Genomic DNA, 24,852 nt, shown 5'->3' with positions numbered 1-24,852 from the left:
GTGTTGTAGAGAAAACTGATGAATAGAAGCATCAGTAAAGGACCAGGTAGACAGACTCACATATTCACAAGGGTGTACTGTGGATACCTCTGAAGTCTTCATACTTCCTCTATTCCTTAGATCAGACCATCCATGTGCTTCCTTCACCCTCCTGTTGACTGAATATCTGTAATGTTCAAACCACTCTGTTGGGTACCATGAGGAATAGAAGGGAAGCACATAATTTCTCCTAGTAAGGAGTGTTTCCCCAGTAGGGAAACTAGGACAAGTATATATCAGTAAATATTGATACTAAACTCAGTATTTTGTATTGATTGGTAGATTGGTCATAGCCAGAGGAAAACTGCAGTTCTCTGAAAGTCCAGAGGAGGGAGACATTAACACCCACTGTCTGTTAGGGGTGGAGGGACTTGAGAAGGACTTGCCACGAAGAAATCGGTAAAATCTTTAGTGAACAATCCTCCTTTTCTTTGTTTAAGCAACTTCTGTTATTCACCTATATTCATAATCACCCAAATAATGTATTTTACGAAGAACAGTATGACACAAGTAAAGTGGAGAAATAGATATCTAGGTTCAGAAAAGAAAGCGGAAAGAAGGAATTACGATAAAAGCACACCGCTGAAAAGAAGGTGGTCTTAACATTAGAATTTATTGCCGTGTTGTGCTTAGTCGCTCAGTCATGTCCAACTCTTCGTGACCCCATGGACTGCAGCCCACAAGGCTCCTCTGTGCATGAGGATTCTCCAGGACAGAACACTGGAGTGGGTTGGCATGCCCTCCTCCAGAGGATCTTCCCAACCCAGGGATCAAACTCAGGTCTCCCACAATGTGGGTAGATTCTTTACAGACCAAGCCACCAGGGAAGCCCAAGAATACTGGAGTGGGGTAACCTATCCTTCTCCAGGGGGTCTTCCCAATCCAGGAATTGAACCACCATCTCCTGCATTGTACGTTGATTCGTTACCATCTGAGCTACCAGGGAACCTTCAGAATTTAGTGTGCTACTTGGCTCATTTAGAGTCAACTGAGTCCTCTAGACTTAGGGGTGTGCTCTTTTCTTTAAACAAGTAGACAATATCATTTAAAGAAAACTCATCAGCCTATTAGATCCAAAGAAGTATTTGGTCATTAGGTACAATACAACTTGGAGAAATAATCTACTCAAAAGCCCTCCAAATCAAAAGGTATTGCATTCAGACTTAGAGGCATAAGTACAGATGTGGGGTGAAGGGGAAGAGCAGATCTGAAGTCCATGCTGAGTTTGAATCCTGGTGTTGGCACTTAATTCTCTTATGTGACTACAAGTTATTTTCTAACTGAAGTATAGTTAATTTACTCTTTTGCTTTTAACTTTACCTGAAAATGAGGATAGTAATCCTTCTCAAATTCTATCCTTGTGAATGGCTTACATCAGTGAACACACCAGGACTGTGTCAGGCACATAACAATTCAGTATATATTAGGTATCTCCTCCTAGCCCCCAATGCACCATTCCAGTAATTCTCACAGCTTAGAGCTAAAAGATTCATTTATAGACCATTATTTCTTAAGAGTATTCTCATGTTTCTATACCATGCACATTGTGTTTAAGACAGCAATATACTAATACCATAGACAGAGCACTTCTCATGTTTGACCTGAAAAGTTGAACTTTTCCTCAACCTTTATTTTCAATAAATAGCAATAGAATATTTTGATACATTTTCAATAAGTATCTTCATCTTGGCATTTATCTGGCGGCAGGAGACCATTATCTTGTGATAAATAGTTTTATTCCATTGACATTTCCATGTCTGTAAAATGAACAAGATTTATTCATCCAATTAACATTTGAATGTCATGTTTAGCTACAAGTTTAAAACAAGCTGCCTTCTGTATCTGTGTTATATTGTTGTCTGAACACATTTACAGAGAAGGGCCAAACTTTAATCTTAAGCCCTGCACATCTTCAAAATATGCACGTGTGTGTGTGTGTGTGTGTGTGTGTGTGTACTGATGCTAGGGAAATAGCATCTTAGGTATGTCAGTGTCAAATAGAAAACCAAATAATCAAATTATTAAAAGCTGACATGCTTTTAAAATAATTTTCAGATGTCAAAGTTAAAAGAATCAGTTGTAGAATAATAAAATGTTACAGCTGGTATAATTACTAATTTTAGATATAAGGTCTCAGGAAATATACATCTACCAAAATTATGGAGCCAGTTCATAACTACCCCGGGGCTGGAATCTCAGGACTCACAATTCCGTGCTCTTCCTGCTATTCCATGCTGTCTCTGAGGGTAAAGACTGCCTTTGTCCTTTCACCACCGCAGTGCTGCTATGCAGTTCTAAGTCTCACTCACACACTGCAAATGTTTTATATTTACTGAATAAATGATAAATGAGAGAATGCTTTCCTTAACTTTATTTCCACTGAAACAGGGAAAGGCTTTGCAGACCCACAGAAGAATGCTGGGTTTGAAATCTGTTAATCACTCCACCTGAGTGCAGGTGGGACCTGTGACTTGCTTCTAATCAATAGAATACAACAATGGTGATGGTTGTCACTCCTCTGACTGTATTATATTACATAAGACAGTCTTAGAAGAGTACAGTGAGAAAGTAGCCAATAGTTATGTGTTGTGAGCTGCCTGTAGCGATCATAACTTGGAAGGAGCAGCAAACCATGAAAAAAAAGTCAATCACAGGCATTACAGATTCTCACTTTTCAGCCTCTAACTACACCTTTCTTGTTTCACCCTAGTACAAGGTTTTTCTTTCTTTCTTTCTTTTTTGCCCATAATAATTTGTTTTAATTTTAAAATTGAAAAATAAATTCTGATAATCAGTAATGATCTCAATTTTATTTCTCAAAATATTTCAGCCAACAATCTAAGGATGGGGTAAATGGTTTGGAAATTACCACTGTCAAAAACTTGCATATTCTGCTGGAAACATTCATGCAAAAGGCAAAAATCAGCAGCCTAGCAACATTGTGGAGAGACCCAAAACAAATGTTATAGAATATTTTCACCAGATTTGATGCTAGAATTTGAGGGTGTCATAAGTTTTCAGGCAACACCTAATTTAGAGAGAAAATTTAACACCTTAAATACAGGAATTAAAAAATGATCTCATCCCCTTCCCACGGGAAGGGATATATGTATATTTAGAGCTGATTCATGTGGTTATATAGTACAAACCAACACAACACTGTAAAGCAATTATTCTCCAATTAGAAATAAAAAGAGATGGGAGAGAAAAAATGATCTGGTCAACTTAAAATAACAGACAATTACAAGGAATAAAAAAATAAGTTCAAAACATCAAAAGATGCATCATACTCCTTTACGTATGGTTATAAGAATGCTAACTGCTTGCTGTGAAGGAAACGGTGTTTTTTTAAGCGAATAAATGTGACTGCATTCTCCAATGTGTTTATAAAAATGTTTTAAAGTACATGTATCAATGATCAAATGAATGCTTGTGCAAGCTGCTTTAACAAGAATGTCAATCTTTCCAGTTTCTGCTGACCATTTACACTATAGAAGGTCTGATAATATGGCTGTGTCTCTCACATACAGATATGACAATAATGATTTAATGAAGTATGACGTGGATTCTTTTCCCTAGGCCTTCATCATCAGTTCTCCAAGTCATAGCTCACACCTTCATGATCAAAGACATACACAAATTAGTTTGGTGATCTTTTACTCAAAAATAAAAATTTGACCTGATTAGCAATATCTTCAAAGCCATGACATATACAACTGACATGAATAATATATTCTAATATGACTGTGGCTCTAATTATTCCACAACCAAAATGGAGCCTTCAGAAATCCCACCAAATCATTGAAATGAGATAATCAAATACATTTTTAAAAATCACATCATAAAAATAGACCTTAAATATGGCAGAAACATGAATAATTTTGTGATTTTGGATCCATCTGCCAATTTATGAAAACTGAAGACCTAAAACTTTAATTTAAAATTAAAATGTGGACATAAACAAATACTTGGTTAAACTCATAAAACACATTATTATGTGCCTTCATGTTCAGTTGAAGTTATCTTCAATCAAGAACTTTAAGCCCTGTTTAGAGGGCCTGTTTTTTCTATCTGGCCTCAGTCAGAGGAGACATAAGCATACTCAATCAACAACTCCCTAGTTTCAGACCCAAGATATTCGATAGCACCAATTTCAACATGCTTAGAAATCTCATTAATCACACTGAGCTGAGAAGCTCAGTAAAATCCCTTGCATACTTGAAAAATTGAAGTAGAAGCCAAAATAATTTCAGCAGCAACCTACAAAGTGAGCATGGTAAATTAAGGTCATTTATTTAACAAGAGTTTATTGAGTGCCTACTATGTGTCTCTATCATCCAGAATGATATTACACATTTGAGCTAAAGGAATATTCTGTCAGCAATCTAAAATGTCAATGATAAAAAAGGAAGAGACTTTGGATGAAAAATAGAATAATTAAAAAGTACAATCTTTAGCAACTGCCAGTAGCATTTAATTTAATATTTTCATATAAAATCTCTCAATTGAATAATAACCTACATGTCAAGTAATCTATATATTACTCAAAATCTGAAGCTTTCTAAATTAAATTTCTCAGGGCTATTATTTTCATGAATCAAATAACATCATGAGATATTTCACTATCACCACCTAACTCTAGTGCAAGTATGCTGAAGTCACCTTTATCCTGTGGTGCGTGCTTTCACTAAAATTTCATAACTCCAAAAAGAACATTAGAGAGAGTATAAATTATTTAGAGTAAATTTAGGAAAAATGTTCTGAATGTGGTCAGTAGAAATAAAGTGGAAATGGTGGATTTTTCACAATGAAATTTGTCATTATTCAATATATTGTCTTCAATAAGGCTTTGAAGGCTATAAAAATTCATGTCATTCTCCACAGTAAGGCAGAGATGATGCTCCATCAAAGGGGAAAATTCATTTTTGCTTCAGTGAGAAAATTATATTGTGATATGAAATGAGTGTTAATTGTTCATGTACATTCTTATCAGCTACTGTGCTGGCTAATTCTGTAATTTTTATTTATTCCTACATCCACTTTTTACATTCTGAGTCTTTATTAGTCTCAAGAAATCTGAAAGAAAATTCAAAAAACTATAGATTTTGGCAGCTTCTCTTCAATATTACTTAAATTTTGGTGCTGCTTTGTGCAGTAAAGTTGGGAGTGGGGAGCTAAAGAGTTTGAATCTTAACTCCATAATTTTATATGTACTCTAGAATAAATAAACCATCTAACCTCTCTGAGCACTTAGTTTGCATGTCTGCACATCAGGGTAATAGCAGCTCCTATATTACACTGTTATTGTAAAGATTAAGATACAGAACTCAGCTGGCATTACTGAAAGGTACTACATGCCAAGCCCCACTTTATATATTAGCTCACAAACCTCAAAACTCTATAGAATAGGTATTATTATCTCAAATTTTTCTAGATGGTGAAAAAAAAGGAAACAAAAAGTTCAATAACTCCTACAAGATCACACAGTAAGAAGCAGAGTGAGGAATCAGAACCAAGCAGCTCCAGACCCTCCACTTTGTCCTGTACCAGGGGCTCTTTGTAAACTATAAAGTGGTACACACATATTTTAGCTGTGGTATTGTTTTTGTTGTCATTAGTAGTCACTACCAGCATTGCTTAACCTAAGACTATCTAGAATTTTGCCTTTCCTAGATTTTTTAATAGGCCAGGCTTGCCCTTTCCCTCATCACTCTGGCCAGGGCTTCATCTGATCATCCAGCTCAAGATAATCTCTGCCCTCTGAGCCATGGTGGCAACTTTCTCCCCATCTTTATTGGCTATAATGGATACATAGCATTGTGTAAGTTTAAGATATGTAACGTGATGACTTGATACATGTATATTTTGGAAAATGGTTACCACAATAAAGTTAGTTAACACATCCATCCTCTCACATATTTAAAATTTGTGTATATGTGTGTAGTCAGAACATTTCAAATCTACTCTCTTAGTAATTCTCAAGTATAAAATACAGTATTGTTAACTGTGGTCATCATGCTCCTCATTAGATCCCCAGAACTTATTCATCTTATATCTGAAAATCTGTATTAACCTTTAACCAACATGTTCTCATTTCTCCCACCTCCCACCCAGCTTCTTTCAACCACTAACGTATTCTATGCCTGGTGACAATTTTCTTTTTACCTCTCTTATGGCCGTTAACATATTCTACTTGTTACAGCAAATTTCAAATTTGTCTTGTTTCCCTCAGTAGACTGTAAGCTCCTTGAGGGCATAAATCATCCCTGATTCCTTTATTCATCTCTGCATTCCAGAAACATTTTCTTGTCTTATGCATAAATATTTTCCAATGCTTGGATAGATGGATGTTCAACATTATTTCTAGAGCAATTTACCACAATTATTACTAAGAATAAAGATTGATGATTAAAAAGTCATCAATAAAATACTTCTCATATAAATCTATAGTATTAAGTAGATGAAGATAGAGTGGAAATTTGATTTTTCACCATCCAAACATAGTTCCTATTTGGGAGATAAATTCCAAAATAAGCAGTGGGCAGAATCCCATTCTGTACCACTAAACCAAAGAGAGGTAGACATTCCCTCATCTTGTTACTTTTGCCTTCAGTTGACTCTATGATTTACCCTTCCAGTAAATTCTTTTCTGCTTATCATGGTCAGGGTCAGTTAATTGCAACTAAGTATACTTAACTAATATAGTCCAGATAAGTGGTTTATATAAGTATCGCTTAATATTTATCATTTTTTAGCCCCAGTGTTCTAAATGTCATACATTTGTCTAGTAATTTCACATGGAAAATGAATATAAGACATCTTTCAGTTACATGAGAAAGTTCATGTATGTTAGAATCCATTTTTATGAGGAATATGCCCAACAGCACAATAGAAGAGTAATTTGGGGTCACCTTAAACTGTTCATATTCAAAAGCAGAGACATTACTTTGCCAACAAAGGTCCGTCTAGTCAAGGCTATGGTTTTCCCAGTAGTCATATATGGATGTGAGACTTGGACTGTGAAGAAAGCTGAGTGCCGAAGAACTGATGCTTTTGAACTGTGGTGCTGGAGAAGACTCTTGAGAGTCCCTTGGACTGCAAGGAGATCCAACCAGTCCATCCTGAAGGAGATCAGCCCTGGGATTTCTTTGGAAGGAATGATGCTAAAGCTGAAACTCCAGTACTTTGGCCACCTCATGGGAAGAGTTGACTCATTGGAAAAGACTCTGATGCTGGGAGGGATTGGGGGCAGGAGGAGAAGGGGACGACAGAGGATGAGATGGCTGGATGGCATCACGGGCTCGATGGACGTGAGTCTAAGTGACCTCCAGGAGTTGGTGATGGACAGGGAGGCCTGGCGTGCTGCAGTTCATGGGGTCGCAAAGAGTTGGTCAGGACTGAGCGACTGAACTGAACTGAACTGTTCACATTCTGTTCAGAACTTACATTAATGCAGATGATATTATAACCTCTCATTTAAATTGAGTTAAACACTTAACCTAGAAAAAGTACACACAAGACTTTCTTGAGGAATCACTGTTTTCAGAAAACGTCCCAAGGGAAGCAACACTGGGTCTACAAGATACCCGAGACACCAACTGTGAGATATTACTATTCATCAGAACTCTGAAGACCATATCACCAGATGCATATCTACATTAGGTCTGTTGGTTCTAAAGCAGAAAACACTCTACTTTCAATCCTATCCAAAGTGTTCTGAGGTTTTTATTTTAACCTCTTGCTCTGGCATACCAGTACTCAGCATTTTGGACTCCTGGCTCTCTCAAATCTCAGAACCCCCCAGAACATGGACCAGTTAACACCGGTAGCAGCACCTTGACAACCCATCCAGCTTGATCTCCTTCCTATGGAGAACACAGTCTCCACCTTCTCGGCAGAGCACCTAATGTATGCACTTGAAGAACTCTGCTTTGACAACTTTAAAGGAGGAGAAAACCAGTACACTATTTCCAGTTAGGCAGCCATTTTCTTCAGCATATTTTTTAAATAGACTAATGAATTTTTATGCTGTGCACACAGAAGGCACTCATGTACACTTTAATGGATGTTTCAAACAGGGCTTGTCTTATCAAGAGTAAGTAGACAGAAGACATTATGGGACACAACACATTTATTTGTTCAGGAAAGCTGAAGTATAGCTTTTTACAGGTAAGAAAATAAATTTATCTGCCTTTTCATGTCTTCTTCCAGGCCTCTGAATCCACATAAAATCTGTTACTTTGTGTACATGATGCTTTGCACTAACATAGGTTAGAATAAACCTTTTAGCAAATTAGGTGTCCCTCTAGTTTTGTTTCACCTTTCTTTAATATGTTTTAAAATCAGACCTGATTTTTCAGTGGGATTCTATTCCCATCATGTGTTTTACCCCAGCATCCTACTTATACTTTAAATCCCCATAATGTTTCAAACATTTACCTGGTTCAACAAATAATCCTCATTAAATTCCCTCTGTCATTTAAACTTTTCAGTTTGAATATATTTATATTAGTTAAATAATTTATTTTTATTTGTATTTAAGAAAAATAACTTTCATTGTTTGCTCTTCAAATTTCATTTCAACCCCTAGAATCTCTTTTTAATGCACTAAAAGTCATGTTCCATTGCATAACTATGAACATTCTTAAAAATTCTCTATAATCAAATAAGACTCTAAATCTGCCAAGTCATATTCTATTTTCTGCTCATGATGGTGATTAACTGGAATCATTTTTGCCTTAATTTCTCTAATCTACCTATCTTTTCTGTTTAACAAGCAGCCTTAATTCTCACTCTACTGGAATGGTAATTTTTTTTCCTGAAAATATGTTCTTTCCAGTTCATTTTCTCTAAGAGATGATTTAAATTTTTCTTTTAAAAAAATTGCAACAATAACACTAAAAAAGTCAAAATTCCTTTTCCCAAAATTTCATTCTTCATAATTTCTTCTCATCCTTCATTAATTCTTTCTGTTTTACTCAGTCATAGTTTCTGTTCTAGAAAATCCCTCCCTTGATCTCATTCACTTTTGCTCAATCTCTTTCACTTCTCACTTCATTTCTTTCTCATATCCTCCAAATCCATTCCATCATCTCTTCTATAATGTGACCTTAACATATCTTTCCAACCATCTTGCACAGTTTGAAGTAGAGATTTTCCTCAAACCAGCTTCTCACTATTCCCCAAACAGGCCATGCTTTCCAGCCCTACAGCTTGGCACTCATCCACCTCCCTTTCCCTAGTACTTTTCCCAGCCTCTTCAGAAAAGCCAGTCTGTACAGTTTCCTTGAAAATTGTTGATTAGAGCTATGGATATTTTATTTTTATTCTCCAGCTTCCTCCAACCCTCATCTTTCCTGTTTTCCTGTTATTTTCTTCTACACAGTCCAAAGACTCCCTCTCATACCACACCAGGGACAAACCTCTTCTTCCTCCTCGCTGATGATGTAAACACTGCTCTAATTCCAATCTTTTCATTATTCTTTTGATCTGGCCTTTATCTTGGTTTGGTTATGCTGCTTTTAAGAGTGAATTATTCTTTGACTATTTGAACATAGTTTAGGCATATAACAAGTGGATAAATTTTCTATATGAAATATCTGGGTTACATTTTTAATTCTCTACTCTTACTCTCTAGACCAATAATAAAACAGATCCTGAGAAAGAACAGACATTCAGTTGCTGAATGGAAGAAATGTTTCCTTCCCTATTCAAAAGCTGCCCTTCTAACTAATTAAAGAAATATGTCAGAATGGTTCCCAAGAAGAACTCATACGTCAGCACCAAAGAAATAAATATTCTGAAAATGAGAAGAACCACTTGGTCTACTTCTCAACAGAGATTGAGAACAAAGGAAAAGAAGAGAGACAGGGAAGAAATTAATCAGAATTCAAGCTGAAATAAATATAGAAATCTGTAGTTGTAATGAAAGGGAAAACCAGGTAAGCTTAGGAGTCTGGTGAAGCCCAAAGCTATTATGTATATGCGCAAGATTTACAACACATTTCTAACACTTGCTATCAACTTCTGACCAAAGCCAAGCCCCCACAAAGGGAAAACTGGGACATAAAAAGGTGTTGGAATGATGAACAGTACTTAGAAGCCTTTTGCACAATACAAATAATTCTTTAACACAGTGTGCTTTAAAAATAGTTGGAGGAAAAAAACAGCCACTTGAAGATATCAGTGCTTTGTGAGAATGGACTTCATAGTCAATAAAGCACCATTTTAGGGTAGGCTATTTATTAGTATCAATGCCTGAGAGAAGTGCAATGACCTCTCACCCACTGCTGAGGAGCAAATGGTATTAAGCGTGCCCCACCACCTCTCCCAAACCTAAAATGGCAAGAGTGGATAGGGAAAAAAGAGCACTGGGAAGGACATTTTCTCTCTTAAATTAATCAAACCCTCAGCAACTGAGCTCCTATAAGCCCAAGTAGTAGAAACGAGAGGTGCCCAGAAACAGAATTTTGCACCACCTTGGCTGTATGCCTTCAGGGATCCAACGCAAATATGTGTTTACAGAAGCAGAACAGCTCCCCAGCTAGCGGAAATGCTCAGCTTTGAGTCCTCAGGACTTTCCACTTTCCTTAGCCAACCATTCCTACAGTCTCTAGGAAGCAACAAACTAAAGAGTAAAGATATAGAGATGGCTTGGGTTCTGAGTTTCCTGGAGACAAAAGAATTACTCCCTTCCATATAACTCATTTGGAGAAGGCAATGGCACCCCACTCCAGCACTCTTGTCTGGAAAATCCCATGGATGGAGGAGCCTGGTGGGCCGCAGTCCATGGGGTTGCTAAGAGTCGGACACGACTGAGCGACTTCACTTTCATTTTTCACTTTCATGCATTGGAGAAAGAAATGGCAACCCACTCCAGTGTTCTTACCTGGAGAATCCCAGGGATGGGGGAGCCTGGTGGGCTGCCGTCTATGGGGTCGCACAGAGTTGGACACGACTGAAGTGACTTAGCAGCAGTAGCAGCATATAACTCATCAGAAAAGTTCAAATAAGAAACCATCATAAGGTTTCGAGGTTTCCATCTTTGAACTGTATGCAGAAATGGTTAGAAATTCCTCCTCTAGGTTCATTCAATAGTTGCTGACATTGTGCCACAGTTAATACTATGGGCATTAAAATGAGTAAGACAAAGAATATATATGTAATATAAGTATTACACACCCACACACATCTATGAGTAAAGCTTATCACTCTGTAGGCTGAAGTACTCACTATTAATTGCCTTTCTCTCTCTTTTTACCTTAACCTCCTCCCTTCTAGATTATCATTTTATAGGGAACAAGTAAACAAATAATTTTCTGATATCATGCAACATGTGATATATGATATAATGTGATATAATATGACACAGGGGTGATAACAACAAATGGCATGTTAGCTGAGTCTTGGGCAATAGTTGGCCTGGCAGACACTGGACATATCAAGGAGTAAGAGGTGATCACAGTCCAATGTAGTTGTACTTTAAGAAACAGAATAAAGATTTCCTCTTACATCTAAGCTAGTTGATAAAAGAAAAGGTAATATCAATTTAAATAGGAATTACTTACTACTTGCTTTACCTAAAAAAAAAAGGTACTAGAATAAAATTCAGAGCAAAGCAGAGAAACTAATTTTTACTAAGACTCAAATGCAAAAAAAAAAAAAAAAAAAAAATTCTAAATACCTGTCAAAAACAAGGCTGAGTGAACTATTTTTGAAGCAACAATAACAAAAAAAGACCCCTGAGCAAGAAATTTTATAGCCATCCTGTTTCTAGGTCGGAATTCTCTTAGAATGAGACAAAGAAAAATCTGGACCTGGAATAAGAAGAAGATGTTAGGAATTCAATTCACCACACTAACAGAGATTTGTTTAACAGATGAAAGGCCAGAGTAACCACATAACATATGAACAGGGAATGGACTGAGGGGAAAAAAGGAAAAATTATGACTCCAGAGTAAAGGATAATACATTTTCAGAACACCTGTTAGGTTAAGTTAGGTAGAGAAAGGAAAAGAAATTATCAGACTCTGATAAAGGAAAGAACCATTCTTCATGTTTCTCCACAAGAAAACACTCAGTATGCTTTGCAAATATTAAATCTGATATTCTAATGCACCTGAAAAATCACTAAGTGAATTCCAGAATTTAAAAATTCCTAACGCTAATTCTATACAACACAGAATGGGGAGGGTGAAGAATAAGAAATGCTTCGACACAAAGTAAATGACTTGTTTGTGTTTCCTTTATAAAAGCATAAACAAAGAGCATCTTAAAATATATAAATAGAATCAAAAAAGGCTAGTTATTTTGTGTGTTTTTTTTAAGAAACAGAAAACCACCATGAAGAAAAGAGCGTAGAAAGTATACAAATTTCATTAAAATATAATTGAACTTGCAGGAACAATTACTGTGCTGTACTGTAAGGGGAGCTGTTGGCACATAAGAGCAAAGCACACGTATGAGCTCATCCACCAGCCTCAGCAAGACCCACTTCCAGCTAGAAGCAGTCATGTTTCAACACCTCCGATTCCCTAACGCTGACAAGCTAAACAACTTGTTTTGTCTCTGGGAGCTCTTCTCTGGTGATTAACTGCTTATGGTGAATACTAATTACATGAAAGTACAGTATTGAAGAAATGGTATCCTGTTTCCTTTACCTGCAGCCTCGACATGAATCCAGAAGCTACTGGGTAGAGTCCTTGCAAACCAAAACCGAGAAGGACATTTTTCTCCCCTCCAGTAAATAAATGTAACCCCTTCTATTTTTCAGTATAACACAGCTCACTGACAAGAAGCTTCCTTTAACCTCTGGGCTCCAAACCAAGTAGAATCACAATAAAGTGAGTATTTTAAAGGCCTATAATAATCATATGGATTAATCTGCAGCAAGAGTTTGTGAATTAGTAAACTCAGTGTCCTTAATTCCCCATGTCCCATGTTGAAAATTTACCCCAAATTGTCAGTTCTTAGGAGCTGCACCTCAGATTAAAATCTTCTCACCAGGGAGTCTATGAGAATTTGTTCTTGTGTTTTAAATCCTAAGTGCTTGTTAAACCGCCAACACTGCAAAATTAGAGACCATTAAACAATATAAGGCAGCAAGTGATTAAATCTACCAAATACACATTCAAAGCAGCTTAAGCTACTTTTTAATTAAAAATAAAATATCACTGGCTAAATTCAGATGTCTTAGCTATCCAGAAAAGGTTAGAAGGCTGTCCAAAATGCAAAATGCTGCTGATAAGTCCAGAGAGAAAAAGAGAAATGGGGTAGGGGTGGGCTGGGGAGGTGGTTCCTCTTGACTTCTGAGCCCAGGGTGGAGAGGCCTCAAAACGCTGACCTGGTTTAGTCAGAGGACGTGAAGCGGGGAGCCCTGGCTGTGCTGCAGGGTGAGGACTTCATGTGGCCGCTGATTAAATAAGCTTTATTAGCCAAGACCTCAGAGGAGACAGGGTGTTCCACCTTCTTGGCAAGGGGGATGAGTTGAGTAACACTGCAGGAAGCTGAGGCACTGGAGATGTATAGATGGCCGAAGGAAATGTTAGTGCTATTTTTAAACATAGCTTAAATGGACTGATAAACAGTTCCTAAAATAATAATTAGTGTTGGGGAAGGAGGCATGGGGACTTTTGAGTTAATGGGATCATTTGAGATTGAAAGAAATTTTCACTGTAAAGTTAGAAGTAAATAAACATTGTAGCTTTAAGTTGTTCCTACTTGTTTAAAGTAAAGAAAAGAAAAAGGGCCAGGGGGCTTAGTCAACGCTGGGCAGGAGGCCAAGAATCTGCAGATCAGACTTAGGGCTGAGATGATATCATTCACTCTAAAGTCTTGATATTCTTTCTAAAGCATGAGAAAATTTACTGGTAAAACCTTACCTCACCCACAGTTTTCTTATTTTTAACTCTTTTCTTTTTTTCTCTCAAGAATAATTTTCCAAATCTGCTTTCTGCCTTATATGTAAATGTTATGAATTTACATTTAGCTTCCAACATGGTCTTACCTAAAAAGCTTGCCCTAAAGTAAAGCACAGGCACTTGGTAGCTGCAGGAATATAAGACATGATACTCATATTTAATCACTTCAGCTGCCGTGGTGGTCTCGGTTACCTCAAAATCATCCAGGGGGGGATCTACAGCCTCCTGAAAAAAAGCAAATACAATAACAGAATGTGGCTGTCAATAAAAAGAAGCACATTAACACACACAAAGAGAAAGCCGAGGTTTTCTTCATGCAAAATAACAGTTAAATAAATATAGGACTATGAGGTAAGGAAAAGGGAGTTTCCCACATTAATGTTTAACATTTGAGTCCTGGGTAAATAGTAAAACCAGAAAACATTAGCATTAAGTAATTCCAGATTGTTTTCGAGAGACAAAGCAGCTCTGAGTAAAGAAACAGGAAGAGGGGAAAAAAGTGAAAAGATCTATTGCAACAGCAACTCTGAAAAATCTTTACTGTACAATTTTAGCAACAAGATGATAGCTATACAAGCTACCTTCTTCCCTACCTGTGAAAGCTAAAAACATCCTAACAATTGAGCAAGAGACTGTGAAATGTCCCTAAAGATTCTATTGTACTTGCCAAAAGATGATTCATTGTGTGCTGAACAATTCCCAGTTCCATTTTGAATAAAAAAGTTATTTTGCAAGAGGTTGAGTTTGTTAGGTACATTTCAAAACCTGAGATGAATCTGTTTTCTTTATTATTGTGCCATCTTTGGTACATTTCTACAAAAAATCTTGATTTATAATAGAGTAGATGGCAAATATCAATGTCAACATAAACAGGGTTTTGTAAGCAAAGATGGTTCTAGCTAGTTCACTTCTCACCTAATCATTCTCTACAAGTTGATTTTTTTATCATTATTATGTGTAGGGTTTGTTGATAATGTATCTTAACGTTTGGAAGCAATTAATTGGACATGTTGAGTCAGAATCTGATTCCATCCACATTCACTTATTTAATGGGCTGAAGAACTTTCTTTGACATTAATTTTTAGTAGGACAGAAGAAGCAGATTGGTTTGACTCATTTCTACCTTTCATTAAAATGGTAACAACAATGAACAATGGAAAAGAGCAACAGGAAAGATTTCAAACTTTATCAACATGAAATAAGGTTTCCTGTGGAGATAAGTAAAGCCAGAGACTACTCTCCAGATCTCTTATCTGCTTTACTAATTCCCTACTCACAGTCCATTCACTGGGGGAGATATTATACTAGATAAACCACAACTGAAGATATTTACAAAATAGTTTTTCACTAAACTCTAGTAAACACTATCAATTAAACACAACGAATTAAATAACTGAAAAGAAACCACTGAAATAAATATTCCAGATACAGAAAATTAATACAGTAGCAAGAAAGACATTTTTCCTGTTTGTTTATTTAAATTTCATTAGGTAAAGATGAATACATCTTCTTTTAAAGCAATTCTTTCAGCCAAAATTCATTCTTTTTGCTCAAAGATTGAGTTGTTTAGCATTTATAATTTCTTTTCTTTCTATTTTATTCTTTCTTAACATTATAAAATCATTATAGCTAAAAATAACTGCAAACATTGCACAAGTACATTAGCAAAAAATTGAAATTCCCCTCATCCCAGCACTTTAGTATCTCAGACTTGCAATTATTTTCAGAAGGTCATTGTGTATTTTTCCAGACTTTTTATTTTTTGATGTGCAAACACATATATACACATACTACATCCACCTATACCCCACCCTTGCATCCCCACTTAAATCATGGTATATATGCATGTTCCTTGATTTGTTCACTCATGAACATACGTCCACGTGCTGCCATGTCAGTGCTGTAGATTTTGATGCTTCTTTTATATCGCATTATATGACCATAGTTTTTTGCTTTTTTAAACATTTCCATACTGCTAGATGTTTTAGCTCAATTATAATTTTCTGCTACTACAACTAATGCTGCAGTGAATATCTTAGCACATATATTTTTATACAACTCTATTTTTCTATGGTGCAGATTCCTAAAGGTAACATAAATGTATGAGAGGGTACATGCATCTTAAATTTCAACAGATACTGTCAATTTGTCCTCAGAAAAAGGATGTATCAATCTATATTCCCAGCAAAAATGTAAAAGAATGTCTTTTCCCAATTCCTATAAATCCTGTAGATTATTTATTTTTGGTTTTTGCTTATTTGATGAATTTTTAAATATCAGTTTTTTGTTTTAGTTTCTAGTTTCTTGATTACTAATGAAAGTGAACATCTACTCATGTATTTATGAGTAATTTGTATTCTTCTGTGATGTACCTGTTCTTATCCCTTTCCTATTTTTCAGATATTTGATTTCCATTGTTCTTACTGAATTATATAAACTCTTTGTATATTAGAAATAACATATTACCAGAAATATATATACCTCTGTGCTGCAGAAATACACAAGTGTGCAAGTATATGTCTGATACGTATGTGCATAAAATGCTTTCACTCAGTTTTCTTTTAACTTTGATCCTTGTACGTATAATTTACTTTCATGTAGTCAAAGCTGTACATTTTCTATTTGCAGCTTCTAAGTAATCTGTCTTCATTAGACGGATTTGTGCTATGTCCCATCTCATCCTTAAAAATTATACAAATGTTAAACTTGGTTTATTCTACACACTCACTATGTCTCTCTCTCTCACGTACACATGTTTTTAAACTGACGTGTTTAATCACTAAACCATACAAATTTTGTTTTTCTGTAAGGTGTGAAGAATTTTTCCCAGATGATTTCCAATAATCCATCTTCCTCCCATTGATTTTAATACACTTTTACCATAAATTAGATTTGTGTGTATGTGTGTCTTTATTCTCTATTCTTCTCTATTGAGCTATTTCTCTTCTTAGACCATCATTGTCCAGTTTGTAAGTAAATACTGAGTTGGGTCATTAATGACTTCTGCATATAACTGCAGATATAGGTTGACCAAGACTCAGTATTGCTAGGGAGGATAAAATTCCTGGCAAGACTATCCTTTCAGTTCAGTTCAGTTCAATTCAGTCATATCCGACTCTGTGACCCCATGGACTGCAGCATGCTAGGCCTCCCTGTCCATCACCAATTCCCAGGGTTCACTCAAACTCATGTCCATCGAGTCAGTGATGCTGTCCAACCATCTCATCCTCTGTCGTCCCCTTCTCCTCCTGCCCTCAATTTTTCGCAGCATCAGAGTTCTTTCCAAAGAGTCAGTTCTTTGCATCAGGTGGCCAAAGTACTGGAGTTTTAGCTTCAGCATCAGTCCTTCCAATGAATATTCAGGACTGATCTCCTTTAGGATGGACTGGTAGGATCTCCTTGCAATAAAAGGGACTCTCAAGAGTCTTCTCCAACACCACAGTTCAAAAGCATCAATTCTTCAGTGCTCAGCTTTCTTTATAGTCCAACTCTCACATCCATACATGACTACTGGAAAAACCATACCTTTGACTAGATGGACATGTGTTGGTAAAATACTGTCTCTGCTTTTTAATATGCTATCTGGGTTGGTCATAACTTTTCTTCCAAGGAGCAAGCGTCTTTTAATTTCACAGCTGCAGTAACTATCTGCAGTGATTTGGGAGCCCCAGAAATAAAGTCTGTCACTGTTTCCATTGCTTCCCCATCTATTTGCCATGAAGTGATGGGACCAGATGCCATGATCTTAGTTTTCTGAACGTCGAGTTTTAAGCAAACTTTTTCACTTTCGTCTTTCACTTTCATCAAGAGGCTCTTTAGTTCTTCTTTGGTTTCTGCCATAAAGGTGGTGTCATCTGCAAATGTGAGGTTATTGATAATTCTCCCAGCAATCTTGATTCCAGCTTGTGTTTCTTCCAGCCCAGCTTTTCTCATGATATACTCTGCATATAAGTTAAATAAGCAGGGTGACAATACACAGCCTTGACTTACTCCTTTTCCTATTTGGAACCAGTCTCTTGTTCCATGTCCAGTTCTAACTATTGCTTCCTGACCTGCATACAAGAGGCAGGTCAGGTGATCTGGTATTCCCATCTCTTTAAGAATGTTCCAGAGTTTGTTGTGATCGACATAGTCAAAGGTTTTGGCATAGTCAATAAAGCAGAAATACACATTTTTCTGGAACTCTCTTGCTTTTTCAATGATTCAATGTTGGCAATTTGATCTCTGGTTCCTCTGCCTTTTCTAAACCCACCTTGAACATCTGGAACTTCAGGGCTCATGAACTGTTGAAGCCTGGCTTGGAGAATTTTGAGCATTACTTTGCTAGCTGTGAGAGAAGAGTGCAATTGTGTGGTAGTTTGAGCACTCTTTGGCATTGCCTTTCTTTGGGATTGGAATGAAAACTGACCTTTTCCAGTCCTGTGGCCACTGCTGAGTTTTCCAAATTTGCTGGCATATTGAGTGCAGCACTTTCACAGCATCATCTTTCAGGATTTGAAACAGCTCAACTGGAATTCCATCACCTCCACTAGCTTTGTTCATAGTGATGCTTCCTAAGGCCACTTGACTTCACATTCCAGGATGTCTGGCTCTAGGTGAATGATCACACCATCGTGGTTATCTGGGTCGTGGAGATCATTTTTGTACAGTTCTTCTGTGTATTCTTGCCACCTCTTCTTAATATCTTCTGCTTCTGTTAGGTCCATACCATTTCTGTCCTTTATTGAGCCCATCTTTGCATGAAATGCTCCCTTGGTACCTCTGCTTTTCTTGAAGAGATCTCTAGTCTTTCCCATTCTATTGTTTTCCTCTATTTCTTTGCATTGATCACTGAGGAAGGCTTTCTTATCTCTCCTTGCTATTATTCTTTGGAAGTCTGCATTCAAATGGGTATATCCTTCCTTTTCTCCTTTATCTTTCACTTCTTTTCTTTTCACAGCTATTTGTAAGGCCTCCTCAGACAGGCATTTTGCCTTTTTACATTTCTTTTTCCTGGGGATGGTCTTGATCCCTGCCTCCTGTACAATGTCATGAACCTCCATCCATAGTTCTTCAGGCACCCTGTCTATCAAATCTAATGCCTTGAATCTATTTCTCACTTGCACTATATAATCATAAAGGATTTGATTTAGGTCATACCTGAATGATCTATTGATTTTCCCTACTTTCTTCAATTTAAGTCTGAATTTGGCAATAAGGAGTTCATGATCTGAGCCACAGTCAGCTCCCAGTCTTGTTTACTGGACTGTCCTCTACCCAAACTGAAATTAAGCACTCATGTATGTGTTGGTGTTGACACCAGGTGCTTGTAGCTGGTGCTCAATTAGACATAGATTCAGATTCTCTGGAACAGTTTGGAGGCTGAAGAAATAAGAGAGAGGGGGTAGAAAAAGCTTCCTAAAGAGCCAATTAGAAGTTTCACTCCAGCCACTATCCCACTGGCAGCTGAGTGCCTGTCTTCCAACTGGGAGCACTGCTCTCACCCAGCACCTTGCGCTGGGCAGCCATCTATCAGCAACGAAGTTTTCACATCCTTAACTCATAGGAAATGAACTGAACTCTTGGCCTGTTTCTGCTAGGATCTTTCCATCCGTTCGTGGTCACCTTTATGATGCCCATGCAAATATCATCTCATGAAATCGTGCAATTTGGAAATCTCAGACTTCTACATATTTTCTGTTTCCCTCTCGCAAAGTGCCAGATGGTTTTAAAACTTTAAGACCAAGGTTCTTGTCTCATTCATCTTTGTATTCCTAGAGACTCTAACACAGAGATGACAACCCTGGTAAGCAATTCTTCATCTGTAGCAGCTCTGTTCCCTCCTATATAAGTATAACAAACATCACAGGTGATTCACCAGCAAGCTTACCTTGACACTAAAGTCAGAAAAGAAGTAAATGGAGGACTAAAAATGCAGAAGATCACCAAAGTTGATACACAAATGGTAAACAGGCATATAAAAAGATGCTCAATATCATTATGCATCAGGGAAATACAAATTAAAACTACAGTAAGATATCACTACACATCTATCAAAATAGATAAAATAACAAGCAGTGACATCTTCAAATGTTGGTGAAGATGCAGAGAAACTAGATCATTCATACATTGCTGCTTGGAGTATATAAAATGGTACAGCCTCTCTGGAAAACCATATGGCAGTTTCTTCTAAAACTAAACGTCTAATTACCATACAATCCACCAATTACACTCTTGGGCATTCATCCCAGAGAAATGAAAAACATGCGCACGAATATTCATAGTAGTTCTATTCAGAATAGCCAAAAACTTGAGACAGTTCAGACGTCCCTCAGCAGGTCGTAGTTAAACAAATTGTGGCATATCATCCTACACTGCTCAGCAATGAAAAGAACAAATTGCTGATACACACAACCACCTGAGTGAATCTCTCAGGAATTATGACGTGATAAAAGCCAATCCAGAAAGATTACAGACGGTATGATTCCATTTATATAACAGTTTAGAAAATGTTCCATTTTATAAAATTTTAGAAATGGAGAACAAAGAACGGATTAGTCTTGAGGGGAGTGGGCAGAAAGAGGTGGCTATGTTTACAAAAGGGCAGCATGAGGAGACCTTGTGATGAGAGACTTGTTCTGTATCGATTATGGTGATGGACAGGTGAACCTACATGCACGATAGTTGCATACACAAACACACACACCACGCCTCCATACACACCCATCCACACACACAGATCGGCATAAGTAAAACGGGACAATCCGAATAAATCAGTGGATTGTATTGATGCTGGTACCCTGGTTGTGATATTATACTATAATTTTGCAAGATGTTGCCACTGGGGTAAACTAAGTTAAGGGTACATGGGAGAGTTCTGATTATTTTTTACTACTGCCTATGAATCTGTATCTTACAATTTCAATGAAAAACTAAAAAGGAAAAAAATAGCAAGACAGTTTGAGATTCGTTAAAGACAAAATACAATATCTAAGACCTCAGACCTAACAGTACAGATGGCAGAGGGATTATGTTGATAAAGAGAAGCTGATGTCTGGAACTGGCCTTACAATTACCCAGGAGGCGTGTCAGAGGATGTAGATGTGGAAGGTGCATGGTTGGTCATGGAGTGATGATTATTGGGGTTGATTGATGGGTCCACAGGTGTTATTTATACCTTTTAGTCTACTTTTTTGAATATTTTTAATTCTCAAAAAAAAAAAAAACATTTTAAGGGAACAATAGTTTCTGCTACTATTACTGTGTACAGAATCAGAGAACACACAGAATCAGTGTACAGAATCATAGGGAAAGGAACTTCAATCATTCCATCTGGCACAACACTCACCTTGCTGATCCAAACAAGAAGCCTCCAAAAGACTGATGGTTTACCCAATGTCCCTAGATAATTAGAGGCAGAGGCAGGCCAATGACCCATATCTACTGACCCTGAAATAACTGCTCTTTGTACTGGAGAATGCCACTTTTTAACTGTTATATATTCAGTTTAGACTGATGTTCTAGATGTCATTGGATTCAGTTCAGTTCAGTCGCTCAGTCGTGTCCGACTCTTTGCGACCCCGCAGACTGCAGCATACCAGGCCTCCCTGTCCATCATCAGCTCCCAGAGTTGATGGACTCATGTCCATTGAGTCGGTGATGCCATCGGATTACTATTAATATTTTGAGTATGTTTGCTAATATTTTTTACTTTTCTTTTGTTATATTTTAAAGAGGATTGGGGTATATTTAATTTGATATTGAGTTAACAGAAAAAGGAGTCACATGTACATTTATTTTCCTCACAATGTTGCTATTTCACTAAATGAGAAGATACCTGTATTTAGAAAATCACATTCATTCAAGGAGCTAAAAGATTAAGTGGTTCACATTAATTATAGAAACCTTGATTTTATTGAATTCAATTAACAATAAGTTGACAGTGATCTCTCATTTAGAAAATCTGATATGAATTAAGCTTTACAACTAAATCTCATTAAATAGTGATCATGCTGAAGACACTTCATAGATATTTTATTTAAAGCAAACCCAAATAGAGTACTGGGCTTAGGAAATGAGATCCATATCTTTATTTAGCCTACAGGGAAAAGTAATGGAAGGGAAAAAAGAAAAACTTTTTTTTTCTATCACTAGAAATCTCTATTACTATTACTGAGCAAACATAAGTAATGAGCTTTATTCATAATGTCTCTTGAGGAAATGAGATTCTATTTGTTTATCTTCCACCAGTCAGGATCTTAATTCAAACCTAGCAGTTATGGGCCAGAATCACAGCCAAGAAGCCAAAGAGTGACAAAGGTACAGGGCTGGTTCAGGACTGTCTTTAGCTGCATCCACAAGAGGACATATAACCATTTAATCACAATGGAAAGATGGACTATGTTACAAACTTTTCTTGATTTTCCTGAACCAACATCCTTTTAATATTTTTAGAAGTGATAAAGACTGGCAAAGCCTTTGGACCAATCATTGAAAAATCAATTCCTTAAGAAAGAATTTTAATTATTAAAACATTTTAAATGAATTACTATAAAAATAACCTATGTGCGACTCTGAGCAAGTAGCCCCTCCCTCCTTTTTCTGTTTGTCTCACATGCTCATTATTTTACAGTGGGGTGGTTTTTCACAATTTGTACTCCTAGAATGACTTTTTTTTTTCATGATCTCTGTGGCTTTTGAGTGCATGACTGTCACAAGAACTCTGCAACCAATGGCATTCTTTTAGCAACTGTAAATGTTGTATCCAGTACATAAGAGAGAGTTCACCACCAGGCAGACAAGTGTCTAACAGCATCCGGGGTGACACTGAAACAACAAAGTGGAGTGTCTAGCTGATTCCAAGGATAGCACTTCAGTGAGGTGCCCGCCTCCCTCCCCCCCTCCCCCCGCCAAGTAATATTATTACTACTCCTTTGGAAAAAAAAGAGGTGCCATTCTCTGCTCTCCCAGCTCCATCAGAGGGGAGTGAATTAGCATCCACATGGCCAATGTGGGTTCCCACTGAGAGAAAGAATCTGTCTCCTGTGTGGGATTAAATCCGACGCAGCCTGGCACGCTCAAGGGCAAGGAAGGAGGTGGAGGACACAGAAATCCGCCAAAGCACATCTGGCAGTTTTCTGGATGTTTACAGCTGGTTGTGTTATGCTTCGAAGGCCCTGGTTCCTTTAAGACTGTGCAGGAGACAGGAAGACAGCTTGAACTCAGAGCTGGGCAGCTAGCAAAAAGGCTGAGTGTGAGGTGCACTGCAGAGGAGGCTGTCTGTGAGATTCCTGGCAGAGAACACAGGTTCCATGGCAGGAGGGAACAGTAATAATGTTTAGTGACACCTAATGTATGGCAGGAAGGGAAGAGGAGCTAAAAGCCTCCTGATCAAAGTGAAAGAGGAGAGCAAAAAAGTTGGCTTAAAGCTCAACATTCAGAAAATGAAGATCATGGCATCTGGTCTCATCACTTCATGGCAAATAGATGGGGAAACAGTGGAAACAGTGTCAGACTTTATTTTTTTAGGCTCCAAAATCACTGCAGATGGTGACTGCAGCCATGAAATTAAAAGACGCTTACTCCTTGGAAGAAAAGTTATGACCAACCTAGATAGCATATTCAAAAGCAGAGACATTACTTTGCCAACAAAGGTCCATCTAGTCAAGGCTATGGTTTTTTTCCAGTGGTCATGTATGGATATGAGAGTTGGACTGTGAAGAAAGCTGAGCGCCGAAGAACTGATGCTTTTGAACTGTGGTGTTGGAGAAGACTCTTGAGAGTCCCTTGGACTGCAAGGAGATCCAACCAGTCCATTCTGAAGGAGATCAGCCCTGGGATTTCTTTGGAAGGAATGATGCTAAAGCTGAAACTCCAGTACTTTGGCTACCTCATGCGAACAGCTGACTCACTGGAAAAGACTGATGCTAGGAGGGATTGGGGCAGGAGGAGAAGGGGACGACAGAGGATGAGATGGCTGGATGACATCACTGACTCGATGGACATGAGTTTGAGTGAACTCTGGGAGATGGTAATGGACAGGGAGGCCTGGTGTGCTGCAATTCATGGGGTCGCGAAGAGTCGGACACGACAGAGCGACTGAAGTAACTGAACTGAGTGTATGTCAATGATGATTTGTCCTTACATCAGAACAATATATAAAAAGCATTATTTTCCTAGGAAAAAATAAGGACTCAGAGGACTTTTAAAAGGAAAACTCAGGTTCCCCTACTTTTTAAGATTTCTGAGCAGTTAAATGCAAAAGAATTAGCAGAATAAGGGATATGAAAACCAAAAATTCCTTATGGAAATCATGACTAGTTAAAGGAAGAGGAAAAGACTTTTTACCTAGTATTCTGAGTTTCAGAGTCAGCCGAAGGTGTTTCTATTCAGGCTTACCCTTTGCATGTTACCTAATGCCAGCCTCAGTTATAATGGTTCACAATTTTTCTAAGAACATTTGTATACATTATGTCACTTGTTCCTCGGCTCTATAGGAAGGTCCAAAGTCACCCATCAAGTAAGAAATTAGCCAGAGCACAAACCTGAGCCCCCAGGCTTCAAGCCCAGGGCTCCTTCACTCTGCAAAGATGATGAGATTTGGGGTAGAGGTGGGAAGGTAGTGGATGTTAAAATTTGTACTCTTGGGCTCCACTCCCAAACTTCTGCTGGGATGGGATTGATTTGCTAGAGTATCAGTGGCCATTGATGGTTTAGTATGATATTCCTTTATCAATTATTACATTCCGCAGTGGATTTGTAACTGATAACATTAATCAAAAGGAATTCTTTTTTTTTTAAATTTATTTATTTGGCTGTACCAGGTCTTAGTTTTGGCATGCGGAATCATTAGTGGTGGCATTCCAACTCTTAGTAGCGTCATATGGGATCTAGTTCCCTGACCAGGGATTGAAAC

General features: G+C 37.5%; 1 protein-coding gene across 3 annotated transcripts in view; it reads right to left on the bottom strand.

The window, feature by feature from the left end:
• The window catches only part of ATG10 (autophagy related 10), a 277,457-nt gene that overhangs the window by 80,491 nt on the left and 172,114 nt on the right, over positions 1 to 24,852 (bottom strand). For all 3 annotated transcript variants that reach the window (XM_060415984.1, XM_027970494.3, XM_060415985.1), the window contains one exon: positions 14,045 to 14,183. In XM_060415984.1, the coding sequence (XP_060271967.1) occupies positions 14,045 to 14,183 (139 nt within the window). The remainder of the gene's footprint in view (positions 1 to 14,044; positions 14,184 to 24,852) is intronic.

Source organism: Ovis aries, chromosome 5 (assembly GCF_016772045.2).
Source record: "Ovis aries strain OAR_USU_Benz2616 breed Rambouillet chromosome 5, ARS-UI_Ramb_v3.0, whole genome shotgun sequence".
Lineage (NCBI taxonomy): Eukaryota > Metazoa > Chordata > Mammalia > Artiodactyla > Bovidae > Ovis > Ovis aries.
The sequence above is the reverse complement of the archived record's forward strand: the minus strand, read 5'-3'. Positions and strand labels throughout refer to the sequence as shown.